This window comes from Haemorhous mexicanus, chromosome 7 (genome assembly GCF_027477595.1).
Source record: "Haemorhous mexicanus isolate bHaeMex1 chromosome 7, bHaeMex1.pri, whole genome shotgun sequence".
NCBI lineage: Eukaryota > Metazoa > Chordata > Aves > Passeriformes > Fringillidae > Haemorhous > Haemorhous mexicanus.
The window spans coordinates 27,577,393-27,597,195 of NC_082347.1; the positions used below are offsets into that span (position 1 = coordinate 27,577,393).

The 19,803-nt window shown below is 36.4% G+C and overlaps 1 protein-coding gene across 26 annotated transcripts in view; it reads left to right on the top strand.

The window, feature by feature from the left end:
* DNTT (DNA nucleotidylexotransferase) overlaps window positions 1-19,803 on the top strand; it is a 229,108-nt gene that overhangs the window by 110,148 nt on the left and 99,157 nt on the right. For all 26 annotated transcript variants that reach the window (XM_059851670.1, XM_059851676.1, XM_059851675.1 and 23 more), the window contains 3 exons: window positions 10,490-10,592; window positions 17,188-17,451; window positions 18,902-18,985. In XM_059851670.1, the coding sequence (XP_059707653.1) occupies window positions 10,490-10,592; window positions 17,188-17,451; window positions 18,902-18,985 (451 nt within the window). The remainder of the gene's footprint in view (window positions 1-10,489; window positions 10,593-17,187; window positions 17,452-18,901; window positions 18,986-19,803) is intronic.

Consider the following 19,803-nt stretch of genomic DNA (forward strand, 5'->3'; position numbering starts at 1 on the left):
CTTATAAATGAAACATGAACAGCCCATCCTTCTGCTCTCCCTGAAAGGTTGGTGGGAGCTTGGATGTTGATTTCAGTTGGATCATGACAAAATAGAGGGTCACTTTCAACTGGTTGTTTGAAAAATTGAACTGGCAAGAAATGGTGATCCAGGGAATGCAGCTTCATGTTTTACCTAAATATTAAAAAATGTACCTATATTGAAGAGACCCGTGAAATGTCTCATTACCTGAGGTCACAAAACAGTGCAAGTTGAAAAAGTCAGGATTGTTTTCAGAAAGAAGTCAGGACAAGAATACAAGAAATATGACATGACTGGTTCTTTGAAAGACTCTCTGAAAATATATGGCTAGAGCTTTATGATATCTGGATCAGGAAGAAAGGCACAGAGAGAACTCTAGGAAGCTAGATTCTCAAACAGAGTATTTCCTTGTCATGGTTTGGGAATTAAGGAGGTTGGTTAGTAATAATCAGGGAAGTTTTCAATCTAGAATTAAATTGACTAAGTCAACTTCATGAGCTCCTTAGGCTGATGGAGAATCACATCTTGGAGCAGAGCAAGGAAACTTTGTAAAGGAGGGTAACGAGATTTCACAATGGAGGGATTTACTCAAGTTAGAAGTTAAATTTAATGACAGGCTTGTCCACGCTTTAAAAGGCTTTTCTGGTATGCCTATACTTGTAGAATATATTGGCAGCCTTTCTCTGTGGATAGGCAGTGTTCCTTTGATAGTATAGTTTAAATGATTTTCTCAAGTGGAATAACCTATTTTGGCCCAAAGAGTGTAACTATTTCAGCTGCAGGGAGCTGCTGGCAAACTGTACATTCACACCACACAGCTGTCTTGGCAAACAACTCATGTAAACCAAGTAGGCAAGTTTTTTATATTTCAATTTCTTTCTCTGTAAAAGGCTGGTGTTCTGAGTATATCCCTTAGGTTAGGGGTAAAGTTCTCTTCCCTTAGACAAAATTAGTAGATGACACAATCCAAATTAGGTATTGAAAGGGAACAATCTCATTTTCTCTGCATTATGCTTCTGTAAAATTCCCTATCTACCTTACTTGCAGTAGGGGAACTACTACTGCAAGTGCAGTTATTGAAAATATGTATGTCAGCTCAATCCTGGAAAAATTCGACAGTTTACTCTAAAAATTTGAGTGAGCAGTTTTTGTAAATCTACCTAGATTGTACATGTGCTTGAGGTTTAAATTGTGCTTATTTTTTTCAGAAGTACTTGGGTAAAACTTGGTAGAAAGGCTAGACTCAAACTCAGCATGTTGCAGCTGTCTGCTGGCAACTACACAAATGTGTAAGTTGTATTATATCTCCTTTGATGGAATAGATTGATAAAATATCTGAAAGTAATCACAACTAAAGTAGAATTAGACATATTTCCCCAAAATGCCAGAATTCAAAATCGGGCTTCTCATGTCTTTGTCACTACCCCAGATGTTTGAATAATTACCTACACTCCTTGGCCATGACACCATCAGCTCAAACTGAAGTGTGAATCCTATTTCATGTTAGAATTTCTAAGAGATGTCTTATTTCTGGTTGTCCTTCTCCCCCCCACTGTGGATGCCAGCAATCTATTTCTCAGTTCAAGGAATTTTAATAGAAAAACTGTCATGTTTATATAACTTCCAGAACAGCTGAGCAGGAAGCAAATAGAAACCTTTATTTTTATGGTAGGTTGATTCTACGGATTGTCCCATCACTGCCAAGTAAGTGAAACCCAGGCTGAACATTTAATATCATTCAGGCATTCTGAAAATCATGTTTCCTTCCTCACATGAACATTAATATTGTCTTTTAAATTGTTTAAAGAGAACATTTTGATTTTTAGAAATGCCAAAGTAGACATGCATGAAAGAGAACGTTTTGATGAAAGTTTCTGTGACAAAGGGATATGTTAAAGGAACAAGCCTTTTGAAACACTCAAGGGAATTAGTTAGAGAGAATTAAAATGGATGAGGTTTGAATTCATGTTTTCAATCTACTGCCAGAAAGCTTCAGGACAAATTGTTGCTATAAAGCTGATTGTTAATTTTGTTAAAGTAGCAGTATAGAAAAAGAACTTTTACCTTCTTTTATAAAATACTATATCTTAAATGTAAGCTTGTATGTGTTTATGAGATTCTGAGTAAGTAAAATAGAAACGTAATTCTGAACCCAGCAATTTTGTCTTGGACAAAAAAAAATCTAAACTAGTAAATGGAAAATAATTTTTTATTGGTTGCAAAAAAAAAGGTATGACAAGTAGTTTAGTGAAAGCATTTTTTTAATATACACCTTTCTTATTTAATAATGCAAATTTTTGTTTACTTATTTCAGTAAATAATTTGAATGCAGCTGACCTTTCTATTTTTTCTGCTGCATTATTAATGATGTTGAAGAGATCACTAGGTTACTGTTTTAGCATTATGTGTCTCACTTAGCTGAGGTTTTGGTTTGCACCAGGTGAGATGGAAGCAAAAAAAAAAATGGAAAGCTTTCTGATTTTTAAATCTCAAACGTCAATGCATTGCAAGGATTCCATCCTACCTTTAGGTATTTGGAGTACATATATAATCTATAGCCTGCTCTGGCCAAATTTCTTCTCTGGCAGAACACCAGCAGAATGTGGACAATGCACCTGAATTAGTCTTGAAAAAAATTAATAGCTGTACATAATGGATAACCCAGATCTGGAAGGATTCTGTCCTCTTCCAGTTTTTGGGAGTCTGTCCTGGAATTTCAAAGACAGGAGTCCTAAAAACCTTAACCTTCTCTTTCATCCTCTCATATTAATTTATTTTTTGATAGAGGTAGAGGTAATTTTTTTACCTTCCTTTCCTAGTGGTTGTTGTTGTTGTTTTGTTTATTTGGTTGGGTTTTTGTTTGTTCTTATTATTTTTTGTTTGTTTAGGTTTTTTGTTTGGTTGTTTTTTTCCTAAAGCACATCATACTTTCTGGTAATTCACCAAAATATCTAGCATCTGGGTACACTAATCTCTTATTTGTATTCTTCAAAATTGGTGGCAGTTGAGTTTCCTTGTCTCCTAGTTTGTATAATTCTAAAGCTGTCTTTAAGGATTTTAATTAGGCCAAAAGAAACTAGGTACTTCAGGGTGTCTGAGCAGGTCTAGTCTGATATACCTCCTCTTATAAATAATAAAAACATATCTTCTCTCCAGTCAGGTCTGATTTCTCAGTGCTTATTACATATTGGAATATGTTCTTTTTTCCTGCAGGTTTCAGAATAATTGAAATCTGTAAAATTACTAGTAACTAAGGATGCTGTACCACTGTCTCACAGGCTGTTTCTTAAGAGTGAGAAAGCTTGTTTCACAGAACGTGCTGACAGAAGGGTTCACGTGTGCAAAACTATGTTGATATTTTAAGACTAAATCCATTTGCATACCTCACGTTTCAGCTGGGTATGAGATCCCAAATCCACATCAATACTTATTGGACTGTTTGTCTCTTTCAAACAGTGCTGAAGTGTTTTTTATTTTTTGTCATTGATTGGCACTGGGCAAAATCTGTTTATGCAGGAAGTTTCTATGATGTCATTTGAAATGCTTGATTGAAATTAAGTGTAATTTAAAGAATTTTCCAAGACAGCAAAAGCAAAACTTCAGCAGTGTATTTCATGACTTTAAATAAAACTGTGACAGATTGGTATGGTACATTTCATAAGCTTTAAAGCTTGAAATTACATGGCCGGCTTCCAGGTACAGTTGTGCTATTTATATGAAATTGAGACAGCACTTGCAGTGATTCAAAGCTTAAGCATAGTTTTGTTTTGCTTGGTGGAATAGTGAATTTACTCCAAGTAGAGGATTCAGAGAGGCTAAAGCTGTTAGCAACAAAAAAGTCATCTTGTGTGCAAGCCAAAAGTGATAAATATTCAGCATCAGGATATAATTGGTGACAGCCACGTTCAGGCATCAATGTCATGGAAGGAAGACAAATATGTTCTTCCCATAGAGGAAGAACTTCTTAATTGTGTGAGTGACTATGCACTGGAACAGATTGCCCAGAGAGGCTGTGGAGTCTCCCTCACAGGAGATATTCAAGAGCAGTCTGGCTGCAATTCTGTGCAAAGTGCTCTGGGATGACCCTGCTGGAGCAGGGAGGCTGGACCAGATGATCCAAGGGTGTCCCCTCCAACCTGACCCACTCTGTGAAAGCCAGAGCACAACTGCACCACCCAGGCTGTGCAACTGATACAATCACTACAGAGAGACACACTTTCTAAATAACAAGTAGCTGACTAAATTCTTACATTGGCCATTCTCCTGTTTTGTTGTCTTAGTAGAAACCAGACTGCTGGAAGACAGCTTTATGAATTATTTTAATAGTGTACAGTAGATTTGGTTGAAAAGCAATTTTGCAACTGTTTTTTCACAGAAATTACTTTCCTGTTTTTAACAAACCTGAAGGTAAGGTTGGAGAGGAGTAGTTTCAGCATGTGAACAGCAGGTGTTCCTCCTCAAGGTAATACTTAGAAAAATAGATGAATCACTTTGTTTTTAATATTTTTGGTTGTGATCAATTTTTTTTTCAGTTCTTCAAATTTTGAGTTCCATTCAGATTTTCATGTTCTTCCATGACTATGGTTTTCTTAGATGCTGGTGTGTAAGAGAATCCTTACACAGCATATAAACCAAATGTGCTTTGAAATAACCATTTGGCTAAAGGTACATAGAAGGCAACGTATAAACAAACCAATATATAACACACAACGTATAATTCACCATTCATTGTTTTCACATGGCAGGGAAATATTGTCAGGGTTTTGCATAGAGTATGTTTAACACATTAAATGATTGAAATAATTAAATAATTAAAATGCAAATAATCTAAGAGAGATTTCTGAGAGCAGTGAATAGCTCTAAGTTTAGCTACACTGGTCATTTAAGTTCCTCAGCTGAATAACTGTTTTCCTTTCATTGCATTAAATTAAATACCTGTTAAAACAAAACTTATCATCATGACAGGAAGAGGAGTACCAAAGTGTCTTGTACTCTGAGAAATGTGTAAGTTTCTTTTGGGTCATAAAAGACACAGTCAAGCATAGCATGACATACTTTGGTCTTTGAAAGTGCATTTAATGAGATGAGGTGAGTGCCATGCATTACTCCCTTTTTTTGAGGCAGTGCAGTCACTGAGGGTGAAATTATGTTTCAAGTAAATTTAAGTGCTGTTGCACAGGTTTTTCACTGGTTCTCTTCACTTCAGTGATTTTTACCCTCAGAACAAAACTTGTAGAAATAACCAGTGATGTGATCCCTTCTGCTGCAGTGGGTAATGCTCCTTTCTCCTGACTTGATACAAGAAGATCTTTTAAGTAATTACTTCTCTGCATTTGGTCATTCCCTAAAAGATTTCTTGAACAGAAGCTACTGATGCACAATACAAGCAATATCCTGCTGAATAAATGAGAAAGGAAAAATGCTTGTTTTGTGTATCCTCTATTAAAGCTGTATTCCCCTGTGCTGTCTAGTAAGGTTTCTGATCCTAAAGGGAAAGGATTTTTCCCAATGCTGCTTCATCGCAGAGTTGGATTAACTTCAGAAATAAATTAAATACATTCCACAGCCATGGAAAATGGGTTCTGCCTCCAGTGAATTAGAATTACTGTTACACTGGGCAGGAAAAATAGCATTTTAATGAAGTGTCCACCCTCAAGCGCTTTTTCCAGAGAAGATACCTGTGAATCTTTGCCAAATACTTACATAGTTCAGCTGGGTTTATGTTGAATTACTTGGCTGGGTGAAGAAGCTGCTGTGTGCTACCTTTGGCAATTCAAACCTTTGTAGAAGCCTGATTTATAGCTGCCCAGGGGAACAGTTCTCAGTTTTCACTATGTTTTTCTTTCAGAGACAGTACAACCTAAATAATTCTATTCTTAAATTAGTGGGAAAAGTAATTCTGCAGACAAAGCTATGAGAGAATTTTTTTTTTACCCACAAATCCCCTCAAAATGAATCAGGGTAGTTCTCATAACGGTACGGTATCTTTTCAGTTAAATATATCATTATATCAGTTTTAATTTTAATTGTCTTTGCTAGTGGCAGAATTTATTTCAGTTGATTTAATGATATTATTGCTATTTTAGACATTATTCAGCATCCTATTAAACCATCTTACAGATATTAACTATAGCCCAGAAGAGCACTGTAATGTACAATCGGGGAACAATTAACCCTCAAAGGGCAGGAATTCCAGAATCTCCTTTGATATAGAATAAAAACTCTCAGTCAGTTTGGATTTAGAATTCTGGAAATATTCAACCTAAAGTTTTTATCAGCTGGTGCAAAGCAAGTGCAGTAGGGTGACTGAAAGGCTGGGCCTTGAACTCAGAGTCCAGCTATAAAATGTCCAGGAAAGCAGAACTTATCTGAAGAAGCCCAACCCATATCTGTCTTCTACAGAGCCCTGATCAGATCTTGGTTTACTGTTTTCCTCATTACTTCAGGAATGTTACTTTATTTCTGAAAAGCAAATTCTGACTGTTGGCATTCACTGAAATCAGGGTATAGATACTTGCAGTGTTAAGATGGGGAGGAATCTTGGTTATTATTTTTAGTAACTATGCTCAAAATTGTCATCTAGTGCTTGTCATTAATTTTTGCATAAAGTAACCTGATAATCTCTACAGCTTTTTCTTCCTATTTACTACCCTGTCCTGCACTGGGAGGCTTTCCCAAGTTTTAATTCTGGAATCAGAGTGATCTATGGCTCTTAAAACTGCAAACTTAGGGAAGCATAGTATGGCTTCATGTGATAAATAGTATAGCTGAGCCTTCTGTCCAATTTGATGAACCCTAAAATAGCATCTTGCTTTAGGCATCCTCATTGGTTTTACATCTTTGTCATGTTTAAGGTGGAGATGAAGCACTGAGAGGACAAATGAAGCTGGTGCTGGAGTTTGGCATGTTTGAGAGCCCCTGGTTTATTCTGACTGAATGTTCCCTCTTCCCCTCTCCCTTGGCTGACAAAGTGGGCACTGCACTCGCCAGCACTTACATTTTGTATTCTGCTGTCTCTGCTTTCTGTGTGTCTGTTTTTGATTGTTAACTTTGGTTGAGCTGCTTTTGCACTTCAGTGAGCATTTATTTTCTTGCTACCTAGTCTATATGTATGTGAACCACCATGGCATTGACACTGTTGAATCTAAATGTTGTTTTGGAAATGTGGAGCTGACCTGAATATTAAGGAAAGCTCCTGAGATAAAGCTGGGAGTGATTTGAAGAACAGCTTACATGTGGTGTACAGAGCTTAGCTGGTCATTTATGTTGGCAATGGGCTGGTGCAGTATTATGCTGCTACTTAGACTGTTAATACTCCCTACAGTCAGAACTTGTCAGGACTTCTATTTGTCAGAATACGTAATTGAGAGCTGCTGAGGAAATAACTTCAAATAAATGTTACAGCATTTTCTTGTCTTGGAAGACACTTTCTGCCACAAACAAAATAACTTTCTAACTTCTTTTAACTATTACCCAGCTCCTGTTGCAAATGAAACAACTATGTTGCAAACATAATAATTTCTTCCATTCGACAATCTCCTTCTGCCTGAAATCAGTGTTTTAGAAACCCTTGCACAGATCTGACTCTGCTAATGTCTTGTCAGTGTACTAATTGTATAAGTAGCAAAGGTTAATGTCCTTCTGAGTCAATAAAGCCATTTACTCTGGGTCTAGATTTCAGACCTGAAAAAAGGTTAGGGGAGAAAATGTTCTGGAATAATAAACTTGTGATTAAATTCTGAAATCAGTAAATTCTCTTTAGTCAAAATATTCAGGGAATTGTACTTACTGATCTACTTTGTAGACCACTGATTTTCTATTTTATTCAAACTCTAGTAATTTATATGTGAAGATGGGACACTATGTAACAAGGTTTTGAAAATCTGTGGTATCAGAGCCAAGAATTATCCTTTAGCTATTTTGCAATGGGTAGAATTCTTCTGCTGTCAAACATCCAGGATTTTACTTTCTATGTAATAGTTGTAGCACTGTCACAGTCCAGTACTTCAAGCTTAAAGAATGTTTTTTTACTCTTTAGAAGGGGTTTATACAAAGAAAATATGTAGTTCTTCACAGTTTGACTGACAGTAACTCTGAATTATTTTAATATCTGGCTGTAAGAAATTGTCTGTCCCCCGTTTGACGTCTCAGCAAAGACAGCTTTATACAAGTTTAGTCAGTCAGGAATTGAACACAGTTAATTAATAGTGCACTGTCTTTTATTGTCTTTGGGCTTGAATAAATTATTACAACAAAAGGTAAGCTGCAATTTCCATTCTTTAGGGTGCTGGATTCTTATAGCTCCAGCCTAGTGAAGATTTAGGTTTAAATTTGAAGAGAAGAAAAATATGGAAGTGGATTCTGAATAGGAAATCCAAAACTTGAATATTTTCCTGTTCAAAGCTTCAGAAAGCTGAACTCACAAAAAACCCACTGAGAGCATTTCAATACATACTCTCTGGCTTGGGAAATAGAGGGCCAATGAAGCACCTTGGATTTCCTATGATTTTATGGCTTGATTGATGTAGGATTTTGTAGATGTTGTTAACCTAAAATATGTAGATGTTGAGGAAGCATGGGGAATCAGCTCCCAATTCCATCAGCTTCCAATTTCTTCCTTTGATTTCTTTAAAAAATAATTTTAAGCAAATAGTCTTATGCCACTCTGCATTTCTAAGATAGGAATAGTAAATTCCTTCCCTTTGAAAAAATATTTTGAGACATGTTAGTAAAAAGTGCTATGTAAGAGCTTTGCATTATTATTGTAATTTTACAGATAATGAATGGCATCCTACAAAATATCTAGTGTTACATGGAATACTACATATTTTCTAACTTCTTGACTTTGAATTGCTGTTCAGTTTCTAAGCCTAGACTGATGTTTTGTTTGAAACCTCTTTGAAATAATTTCTACCTGTTTAAGCAATTTCGACTTAGCTGCAGACACAGCACAATAGTTGCATTATAGTGAGTATGACTGCCTGTCAAATTCAAACCCCAGACTTTCATCTCCTTACAACTTTGTGCTAATGCTGTTCAACTATCCATCAGTTAGATGACTTCCTGTCACACAAATGGCAGTTGACAGTCTGCCTGTCAGTTCTTTTCCTACAAATTTCCACGTTTAGGAAACTAGGTTCAGTTTTAGGCGTTATTTTAAGAGAATAAATAATTTAATGAAATTTAAAAAAAATAATATTTTTTTGGGTTGCACAATTTTATTTTCATTGCTTGAATAGCAGTTCAAAAGTTCTCTGAATTCTTGACAGTGCTGACTGAAGCCCTCCTGAGTAATAACATCAGGTACCCTTGTGAACATCAGCAAGAGCAGACTTTTCCCATAAACACATGAGAAACATTTGGAGGTGTGCTACACATAAGAGTCAGTACTCCAGATTTTGGGTGCTTACTCCACTAACTCCATAAAGGACAGTTATTCAAGGGCAGAAATCTCTCCTCTCCTCTGCTCATTTCTCCTTAGACTGGAGTGATTGCACTCAGTAAATGTGTGTGCAGTTCCTGTTGTACTACCGAGTCCAAAATGAAAACCTTGTATTGGCTCTGCAATACTCAGATGAATCACACTGTGAGATAAATTTTCTTGTGTTCTCAAGCATTTTATAATTCTGAAGGGAAACATTCAATAACATGCTTTTGCCTGTTTTCCAATGATAGTCAAGTCTTGATCAGATTTCAGTTTAACACCTTTGGAAAGTAGATGAAAGACAAGTTGAATACTTAAACAGAGAAAAACAAGAGGTTATGACATAATTTTTCATTAAGAACATTTGCAATTAAATTTTGTGCACACAGATTTAATTATGAAATCCTTAGTGCATGTAATGAACATGCTTTAGTCACATTAAGGATTAACAGCCCTCAAAAAAAAACCCAAAAAACCAAAAAAACTCCATCTCTGTAAAAAGCATTGTTATAGTTAAAAGAAAGGCAAAATTGTCAAAGGATTTATATCTGCTGTTAAAAGAAACAATAAATGTTCATAATCACAGTTTTGTACATTAAAATATGCATCAAAAGCAAAGAACAATATTTAAATCTGTGGTAGTTTGAATGGCAAGTTTATCTGCTGTTACTGGATTCATAATATGTAACATTGTATTTTGATTATGCTTTTTTTTAAAATCCAAGATGACTAAAATCTTCCTTTCTGTGACTTAAGGGGAATAAAGAAAAAGATTTAACATCTGCAAATGGATCTGTAGTATCTAGCTGAAAAACAGAGGACATAGATCAAAAAGTTGTAATTATTATTTTCTAAAGAACACCAATAGACCCCATAATAGAAATTAAAGATTCCATTTTGATTATGTTTGAAACAACATTGCTATCACTTTATTCTGCAAAATTTTCTTCTAATGCAGCAAAAATATTTGCTTTGAATACAGCAAAATTCAACAGGAACTTAACTCTTTTAATGTCCTTGTAATTTGTTATTCATTCCTTCTAGGGGTAAGAATATTGGACATGACATAGATTTTTTGATCACCAATCCAGGACCAAGAGAAGATGATGAACTTCTGCATAAAGTTATTGACTTATGGAAAAAGCAGGTATGAACTAAGGAGCACTTGGCCAAAAGAGACATGTTCTAACTCCACTGAATTAAGCCTATATAGCTCTTAAAGAGTGTCATACTCCTTGTTACAGCTGGCTGCAATATTTTGGAGCAGGATATTGCTCTATTTGATTACTAACCATGATGATCTAGATGCATCCTCTAGCCCTGAATACTAAAGTTGAAGGTTATATCAGAAGTGCACACATAATCTCTAGTATCTTACACTAAGAATATGCAGCTAGTCAGAAGTGAGAAATCAAGCTAGGTAGAGTTTTGAGTGTCAGAGGAAATTGTTCTTTTACTTCAAAAAAACTGTCTATTTGTTTAATTTCTCCTTGAGGGGGAGTAAGTTTTCCCAGGGGAAGCTGCTCCAGGGAGATCCAGCTTTAAGTGTAGAAATACAGAAAAATTGACAACATGTTCCATGATGTCTGTGTTTGAAAAATACACACATCTTCAGGGTCCTTTCCAACCCAAAGTGCTAGACAATTGTGCCATTTCTTAGAGGAGTTGCTCTTCTAAGGGATGGATTTTTGGTTGTTTTGTTGGTTTTTTTTTTTTTTTGTTTTTTTTTTTTGCTCTTTTTTTTCTTTCTGTTCAGCCCTTCGGTTTCCATCAGCTTTAAAGCTGGAAGTGTCTTGTTTATAACATGTGTGGGTAGCTAAAATATTCCTGGGTCAGAAAAATACAGTATGTTGGGAAAAATAAACTTTTGTTTTTCTTCTACTTTTCTAGCCACTTTTCAGCATTTACTACCAACACTATTCAAAGAAAATAGACTACATTTCAACAAGTAAAAGGCCAGCACCCTGAGGTGAATCATCAAATGCCTCACTGCTAAGTCAAGTCAGCTTTCAGTGCTGACAGGCTGCAGAGGATGCTTTTGAATTGATTCTTGAGCTGAGTACTTCAATTAATGTATAATGGGTTAACACATCAAAGATTAAAAACATCCAACTACACAGAAGCTTATGTGACTGTGTGAGGTTATCTGTTTCAAGGTGGTCAAAATCTTTCAGCTGGCTTTGATGGAAGGGCCTCAAACTTGTTTTTTTCCTGGTAAAGTGCAAAATTAATTGAATTCTTCTTCTTCCAGTTGATTTTTGGTCTTTAAAGTGCTAAAAAACTACTATTAATTTTTTAGATTTTTCTTATTCCTCTGTGGAAGCTATATGTGTTGGAGTAGATTGATAGCAGGTACTATTTAGACTACTCAATAGCAATGAAGCCATGGCAATTTATGAGTGCTGAGGAAATACTCTATTTTTATCAATCATTTTATTATTAATGTATAGGTCCTTTCTCAGTTATTATATTCTCTTTACTATGAGAAACGTTGCCTTTCTTCTTACAATGGGTCTTTTTCCCCTCTTATAAATACTTGAATCTCTAGGAAATTTTGGGTCCTCCAAAAATCATGCTTGTTGTAATAGAGCTGAAGGGAAAAGTGACAACAGACTGAGGTTAGAGCCTGCCCTGAGTGCAGCCTTTCATTCCTTCTTTTCCACTTACATTACTGAGAAAAATGGCTGTGATCTGAGAAGTCTGAGAAGTACTAAAGTTTTTCAGTTCACTTTGAGCTGCTTTCATTAAAAGGAATTGAAAGAAAAGAAATTGAAAATGAATTGTTCTTACTGGTTTTCTTGTTAAGGGGGCTATTTGGCAGAAAGGAGAGCAGGCAGAGTATGGGAGGTCAAGGGTGGCTGGGAGTTTGATAAAAAGATTAGGATTCCTCTAGAAACCCCAGCATGTAGAACATATCAGGAGTACAGCGGTCGTGGAAACCAAACGCAAAGAAGCTGGGTACAGTTTAAAGCTATGGACAATGATTTCCTGTGTTCTGTTTGTCCTCCAGACATTTCATGGTTTATACTAGTTACACTACCTCTCTACTGTGGCATTTGTAATATACAGGCTTTTACTGGCACTACAAGCTGCCAGCAAAATCAAAATGCAAAAAAGGAAGAAAGGATTGATACACCTCTTGTCCTTTTGTTATCTTTGATTTCCAAGGGAGAGGGGAGAACAGGAAAAAAACCCCTAAATAAAGCACTTTGTAACTTTTTGCAGTAGTGTGCATCACAGCTTGCCACTTTTGTGCTGCTCCTTCTAAGCCCAAATTAATCAATGACCTTCATGGAGGTCATGATGTTGGCTTCCTTTTTGGCAGCTCTGAGTGAAGGATTCCACAATGTTTAACTTCTAAATTATGGACCACAGCTTTAAATAGTTTAAAGGGCCTTTTTCTTATCTCAAAAGTTTAGCATTACAAGATCCTTCCATTGAAAGCTGCTGAAAATGAAGTGGCTAAATCAGCACCATTATGGTCTTTGATGCAGCATCACCAGGGATAAACGGGCTGAGGAGGAACAGAGAACACAACATCTTCAAAGTAGAGTGGCAAAATGGAAAAGCTGTGATGCAGTACACAGGTTATGGTCTTAATGGTTCCAAAAAGCCTCATAAAGAAAGGAAGAAATTACTTCTGTGGGTTAGAGTTTGAAAGTCTGTGGGCAAACAGGCTGAGCCATCTGTGTCGATGTAGCTTCATTCACATACTGTGAAAAAATGCTTTCATTTTTTGCTGAAAACCTGTGTAGCTATATTTAGCACTGTTCCTGTTATATACATACTTTCAACAATGGAAGAGATACTGTTACTACAGACACTCCTGCACTCTTCAGTTTTTCCCTTTATATTCATGTAAATATAATGTTGTTGTTTTTCTTTTGGCTTTAGGAAAATTAGTGATGGAGATGCCTGCCTGTGCTTACCTATTTTAATGTATTACTGGTCTGGTTTAAACTCTAGTATTCACCCTTGATGAGGTGATCAGGAAGGGGAAGGTTTGATGTCCTATTAAAGAGGATGGTGAGGAGCAAATAATATTTCTCCTTTTGCTGGAAACAGATTTTTGGAAACAGGGTTCACAGGAAAGCCACACACTCATTATTAAGTGATGGCTGGATTTTGCCAGCAACAAAACCTGTTTCTAAGACAGGAGACAGAAATTATTAAGAAGTCAGAGGAAAGAACCTTTTGTTTTAGATGAAAGAGTGCATAAGGATGCTGAGCTCCTTTGGGAACACATATTGTCTCATCTTTCTTCGCAATTCATTATGAATTTTTTAGTTCATTCTGACTCAGATGAGGAAATTCATACCTAAAATAGATTATTGCAAGGTGGTTAGAGCCCTGAATATGAGAGATCTTGGCTTAAATTTCTTTAGAGTGAGTACAGAGCTGAATCTGATTATCCTGCTTGTGAGGTTATTGTATAAAGTAAGCAGAAGTCTTCCATTTCCTGCTGGGTTCTGAGTGAAGATCTGGCATTTCTTAAGACACGTGATCTTTCTGGGGTGGATTGTACAGCTGTGTGTGGGTTAGTAACTCTCTGTCTGTCTGTCTAACTTGCTCAGCAGTGTGAATGCCCATGGCATAGAGAGGTAAGCACCTTCATTGATGGATTCCAGTGCTGATCTGTCCATTGCTGTCAAAGCCAGGCTGCTCCAGACATGCTCAGAAACAGATCATTCCGACACACAGGGAACTTCAGGATGAAAAAGGGACCAAAGCAGCTGCAGGGTTGTGCAGCAGCTGCCAAGTATTGCACTGCTGATCAAACCTTTGATGCCATTTTCTAGTGACTTCTTATCCTAAAAGGCCTGACTTCTCCCAGGCATCAGTTCCTTTAACTCTTCTACTTTATAGAATTCCATCTGTCTCATCTAGATTGAGATTTTTCCAAATTAACACGCTGCCTCCTATTTTGGACTAGATATAGGAATTTCACTGAAAAAAAAAGAAATCCAGTTTCACTTTATTAAACGATCTCAGAAGGAAATTTAGAGCAACAACACATACATTTCAGAGAACATATTGGATTGCATTTTCAGATGATATAAAATGATCCTACTTAGCTTTAGCAGAATTAATCCAGCTAGCAATAATTATGAATAATGACAGCATGTAACACTAAATATAGAATAGGATTCCATTTAATTAAAAATGACTGAGAATGCTAGTGACCATATTTGATTGATTTTTCAGTGATTGATTTAATATTTTTCTAAAAAGTCATACTTTTCCTCAATTTGAACATGGATTTACTCCAATATCAATGCTATTGATGTGCCAGCACTCAGCATATTTAACTAAAAGTGTGTAGTCATTCTAAAAATGGAAAATTGTTGAGAGTCTTCACATAACTGTTCTAAAAAATGCATTTAGTTTTGATGGTGTAAATCTGAGAAATTAAAATGCCCACACTTTAAAACTTGATTGTGTAAACAAGACTTACAGCACTTTATGGTGTGCAGATCAATCTGAAGCGTGCAAGGAACTGCAGATTCCCTGGCTCAGAGCAATGAGAAGGATGCAGCTCTGCAGCCAGCAGTGGCCAGAACTTCACACAATCTTCAAGCTGACAGCCCCTTCAGGCTGTGCTTTTTCCAAATGTACCTAAGTGCACTTCAACTTTACTTTATGGGGTGGTGGTGATGTCCACTGTCTAATAATGCTAGGTTAATTGGAAATGCTATCTCAATGCATATGACCTAGGCTTTGGCTCCTATTAATGGTGATACCCTGACTTCTGGTATGTACTTTGTAGTGTCCCAAATCTCCAAGAGCAAAAAGAAAAATGAAGCAAAAAAGGAGAAAATACTGCTGAGTAGCTAAGAGATTTTTATAGAAAATGGGAAGAATATTGGTGCTTAATAAAAGCATGAATTCATCAATTTATGGTCAATTATAATGATATTAAAATTGTTTTATTAGCATTAAAAGCAAGAAAATTAACTTGAAGGGAGTATGGTTTAATCAAAAAAAAAAGCAGGAAAATAAGCAGTTATGCATTAACACTCAACAGCTGTTTTGAGTCTATATTTGGAAAGAGCAAGCATCAGTGCCTTGTGACATTGGGGTAAAATTAAGAAAAAATTGCTGTTTTAAAGATAGATATTACAGAGCACCTGCCAAATTTAAGCATTTTCAAATCAGCAGACTTGGAAACTAGTAATCCAAGAGAAGAAGCTACATAAGGAGTTTTCTCATATCAGTTTATAATAAATCTTCATAATCAAGAAAAATTCCAAGCAAGTGAAAGAATGCCAATTCAAATAAAGTATTTATCATTAAAAAGGGCTGGCTCATTGACCCATAAAAAGCCTGTAACTGATTTCCAGTAAAATAATGGGATTGTTAATTTGGAGCTATCATCAACAAAAAGCTGGAGGCTAAAAATGTAATAATACCTATCAGTGTCTCTTCATGGACATCATATCTGATTAAGTGTTTCTGATATGCTTTTTTTTTTTTTTTGTCCCAAATTATAGCACTGGGTGATAAATGTAATTTTATTACTGTAAAGTATTCTCTAAAGCATTTAAGATATTGTCATGTAAAGTTACCACACTTGTGCTAAATAAAAGAAATAATCAAAATAATCGGTTTTTAATACTGAGGTATTCTTCCAAAAATCAGTTCTTTGTTACCTGGGACATTAAGAGTCTTATCTGGAGACCCTTTGTCCTGGTTTTGGTCTAGATCAGAGGGAAGGGATGTGGCCAGACCCTAATGTTATCCTCTGCCACTTTCCATCATTGCCAGGGGTGGGGGAAAGGGTCTTTCTCTCTTCCTAGAAGAAGGATTTTTCTTCCAATGGGAGAAAGTGTGGTGGTTGAAATGGCCTGGTATTTTACATGTGAATTGTTTCTTTGTCTTATACCTTCTGTTATTAATAGTGCTGCTGTTACTGTTTGTTGTCTTACCTCATTGCTGTTTCCAGGAAATTGTTCTTATCTCAGCCCAGGATCTTTGCCTTTTGTGTTTTCAGTTGGGGAGGGGAAGGGGGAAGCAAGAGGAGTTGTTTTAGCTGGGCTACTAAATGGGAGAATGCCATTCCTGAACTACAACACCATTGTAGTTACCAACAGACAGCCATCAAATAAAACCACTCATAGACACTCTCAGTTCAATATTGCAATTTAAATACACCTCCAGTCCAGAGGAAGAGAATGTGTAAACTTTTGAGTGATTTTAAAACAGAAACAAAAAAGTGATACCTAAAGAAATGGTCAATCCCTCTGAGCAAAAGACATGGGCAGGGATCTTCCATCTCTTTGGAGACTCCAGACCTTGTCACAAGGAAATCTCATGCAACAGATACAGTCCAAATGGAATCTTCCACTTTGGAATCCCTCAGCAAGACTGTGCGCTGGACTAATAATCTTTTTCTAGATGTCTGCCACATGGGAACACATCAATCCTTACTCAGAAATTTCTGTGACATTAACCAGAAAAAGGCTTAGGAGAAAAGGAGGAAGGGGAAGAATTGCAAATTCTATCTCTTTAGCACAGGGCAGGACCTCACTACTGTCAGATATCTACCAGTGCAGATTTCCCTCAAATGTTTTTCCAAAGTCTGAAGCTGTTTCATATCTCTCCTTAGCCCAGATTTGCCCTGGCACAGTTCTTTTTTTACTGACATTAAATTTCACATGATTTTTTACGACAACTATCTAGAAACTCTGGAATGACAGTAAAACCAGTTCAGCAATTCAATGTGAACAATATTTTCTCTTTAGGGCTTACTCCTTTATTGTGATATCATTGAATCAACATTTGTAAAGGAACAGCTGCCAAGCAGAAAAGTTGATGCCATGGATCATTTTCAGAAGTGTTTTGCAATTTTAAAATTATATCAGCCAAGAGTAGACAACAGCACTTGCAACACATCAAAAAAATTGGAGATGGCAGAAGTCAAAGACTGGAAGGCAATCCGTGTGGATCTGGTCATAACCCCCTTCGAGCAATATTCATATGCTCTGTTAGGCTGGACAGGCTCCAGGGTAAGTAACCACAGCACTGTATGTTTCCTTAGCATTGCAAACACGTTTTTGTGGTTGCAGGACTATTCAGAGTTCATGGATTTAAAAAAAATATTCCTGATGTCCACACATCACATTTCATGTTGTCATCCACCCCTGATCGTGGGTTGGAGCTGATGAATTCATGACTAACAGTTATGGGTGTCTCTCTAGGAGAGTTAAGTTCTATTTCCCTTGAAGCTTAGTGTTTAGGTTTATGAACTGGAGTGCTGGGTATTTGGTCAGTTGTGTTTTCTTTTTACATCATGATACTGTTAACAAGTAATTTAAATGGTTACTGAGTAGAGAGATGATTTGGAAAGCATCACATAATTACAGGAAATTAAACATTTGAGGAAGAGATATTCTGAATTGGAACTTAATTTGTTTTGTAGGAAATTGAAAACAATTTCACATCTTTCTTTTTGGATTAGATCAAATGTTTTGTTTCAGTTGCATTTTAATTGACTCGTTTAAATTGTAAAGAACTGGAAAAAATTTAAAATTAGACATTAGTTTTGAACCAGAATAAAATATATTTTGATTTATGTTTTAATAAGAAAACTTGAAATGATAGCTACTTTCACAATAGACACTAGTTAGTTGGCATAATATAAAATAGTGCACTATTTTCAGAACAAAAAAAATTCTACCCAATGCAAACTCAAAAACTCAAATGATTAATCTCTCTCCAGACAGAATTATTTTTTAATCTGTTCTACATGCTTGCCTTCTGATGTTCATTTTTTAGGGAGCATTTACATAGTGCAATGGAGAGCTTCTGAGCCTGCTCTGAATTATATTTTGATGTGCTGGAAGCAGTACTGGTGCCTTGCCACTCTGCTCTACTCAGGTTAATTGGAAGCAGGATGGTTTAGACCAGGCAAAATGTTGAAATTGATGTGTTCTCCTGCTGAGTTTGAGTTACTTCAGTCACTTTTTTGAGATAACAAAACATATTTATTTGGACTTTGGATTAAGTTCTGCAGACTTTGGGGTCCTTTCTTATTGTGGCAGTGTTTGGCAGCTTAAAAGCCCTTCTCTCCACTCAGTAGGTAGGAGTCTACACTAGAAACACACAGTGTGAGGCCCTTTGGATGAGTAGGCAATGACTTCATTCTTCTCTGCCTCACTGAGCTCCTACTCCCTGTTGGGCTAATTCACCTACAGACTGTGGGAGCCCATCACAGGTTTACTTTCTTATACAGAGCCCAGCTGCTGTCACAGTAACCAACTGCAATGATGGACGGATGCAAATGTTTGGATTCCTTATCCGAGCATTTCCCTTCAGATGATTGGTTTTATCAGACTATATTCCTTTAACAGAAGTAACTTTTGGTCCTTAGTTTATAATTTGGTTTGGTGTTAGAAGGTGCAAAGGATGAGAGTTTTGGTTTGTACATGTGTTTGATATTTGCTTTATCTTTGACAGCAATTCGGACGTGACTTGCGGAGGTATGCTGCACATGAAAGGAAGATGATATTGGATAACCATGGATTGTATGACAGGACAAAGGTATTGTTTATTCTCAGAAATAAAGCTAATGTGTTTTTATTTCCAAGTGCACATTTCCACTTAATTTTTTATATTCAAGTATTTAGAATATTTTAGCTGGATTATCCATTTGGTGGTGAAACAGGTCCACCTTCACATGACTTAGTTTCACTGGAACAGCCTGATTAAATCTGAACAAGTCTGGAAATCCGTTTGTTTTTGTTTTTTTTTTTTTTGGCACTTGTGAGGTAATTCCTGAAATGTAACAAGAAACATGAATTAGACATTTGTGTTTGATAGGAACAGTGCAGCCTTCACAGAACTGAGAACAAACCATCTGCTAGTATTTGAAAAAGACTCTTCACTGCCCCTCTGTCTCAGAGGGAGAGATCATTTCTCTGTCCCCAGCACACTTTCAACTTATATTGGTCTGACATTGCAAGGGAAGAGGGGATATTGAGTGGTACAGGCTCAGTTAGAAGGCTTGAGGAAGTTTTTGCAGAGTATGACACTAAGCAGGGATTAGGGATCATCCTGCTTTTAAAGCCCTGCATTCAGAAGTCTGGGTGGAGCTCTGTTTAGTCGGGCTTGGCAGCCTGGGGAGTAATTGGTATAATTTCTGGTATAAAGTCTCTTGGCTGCAGTTATACTGATCTCTGCATTTATCTGCCTTAATGTCTGTATTTGTATTAGGCCATTTAAATAATAAGCAAAAATCAATACTGAAGATGCTCATTGATGTCAATATAGGGAAAGGCAAAGTACCACGTCAAGATTTTACATTAATCTTTCCTATATATTCCTTATAGAGTGGAGGCTGCTTTCAGCTTACATGCAGT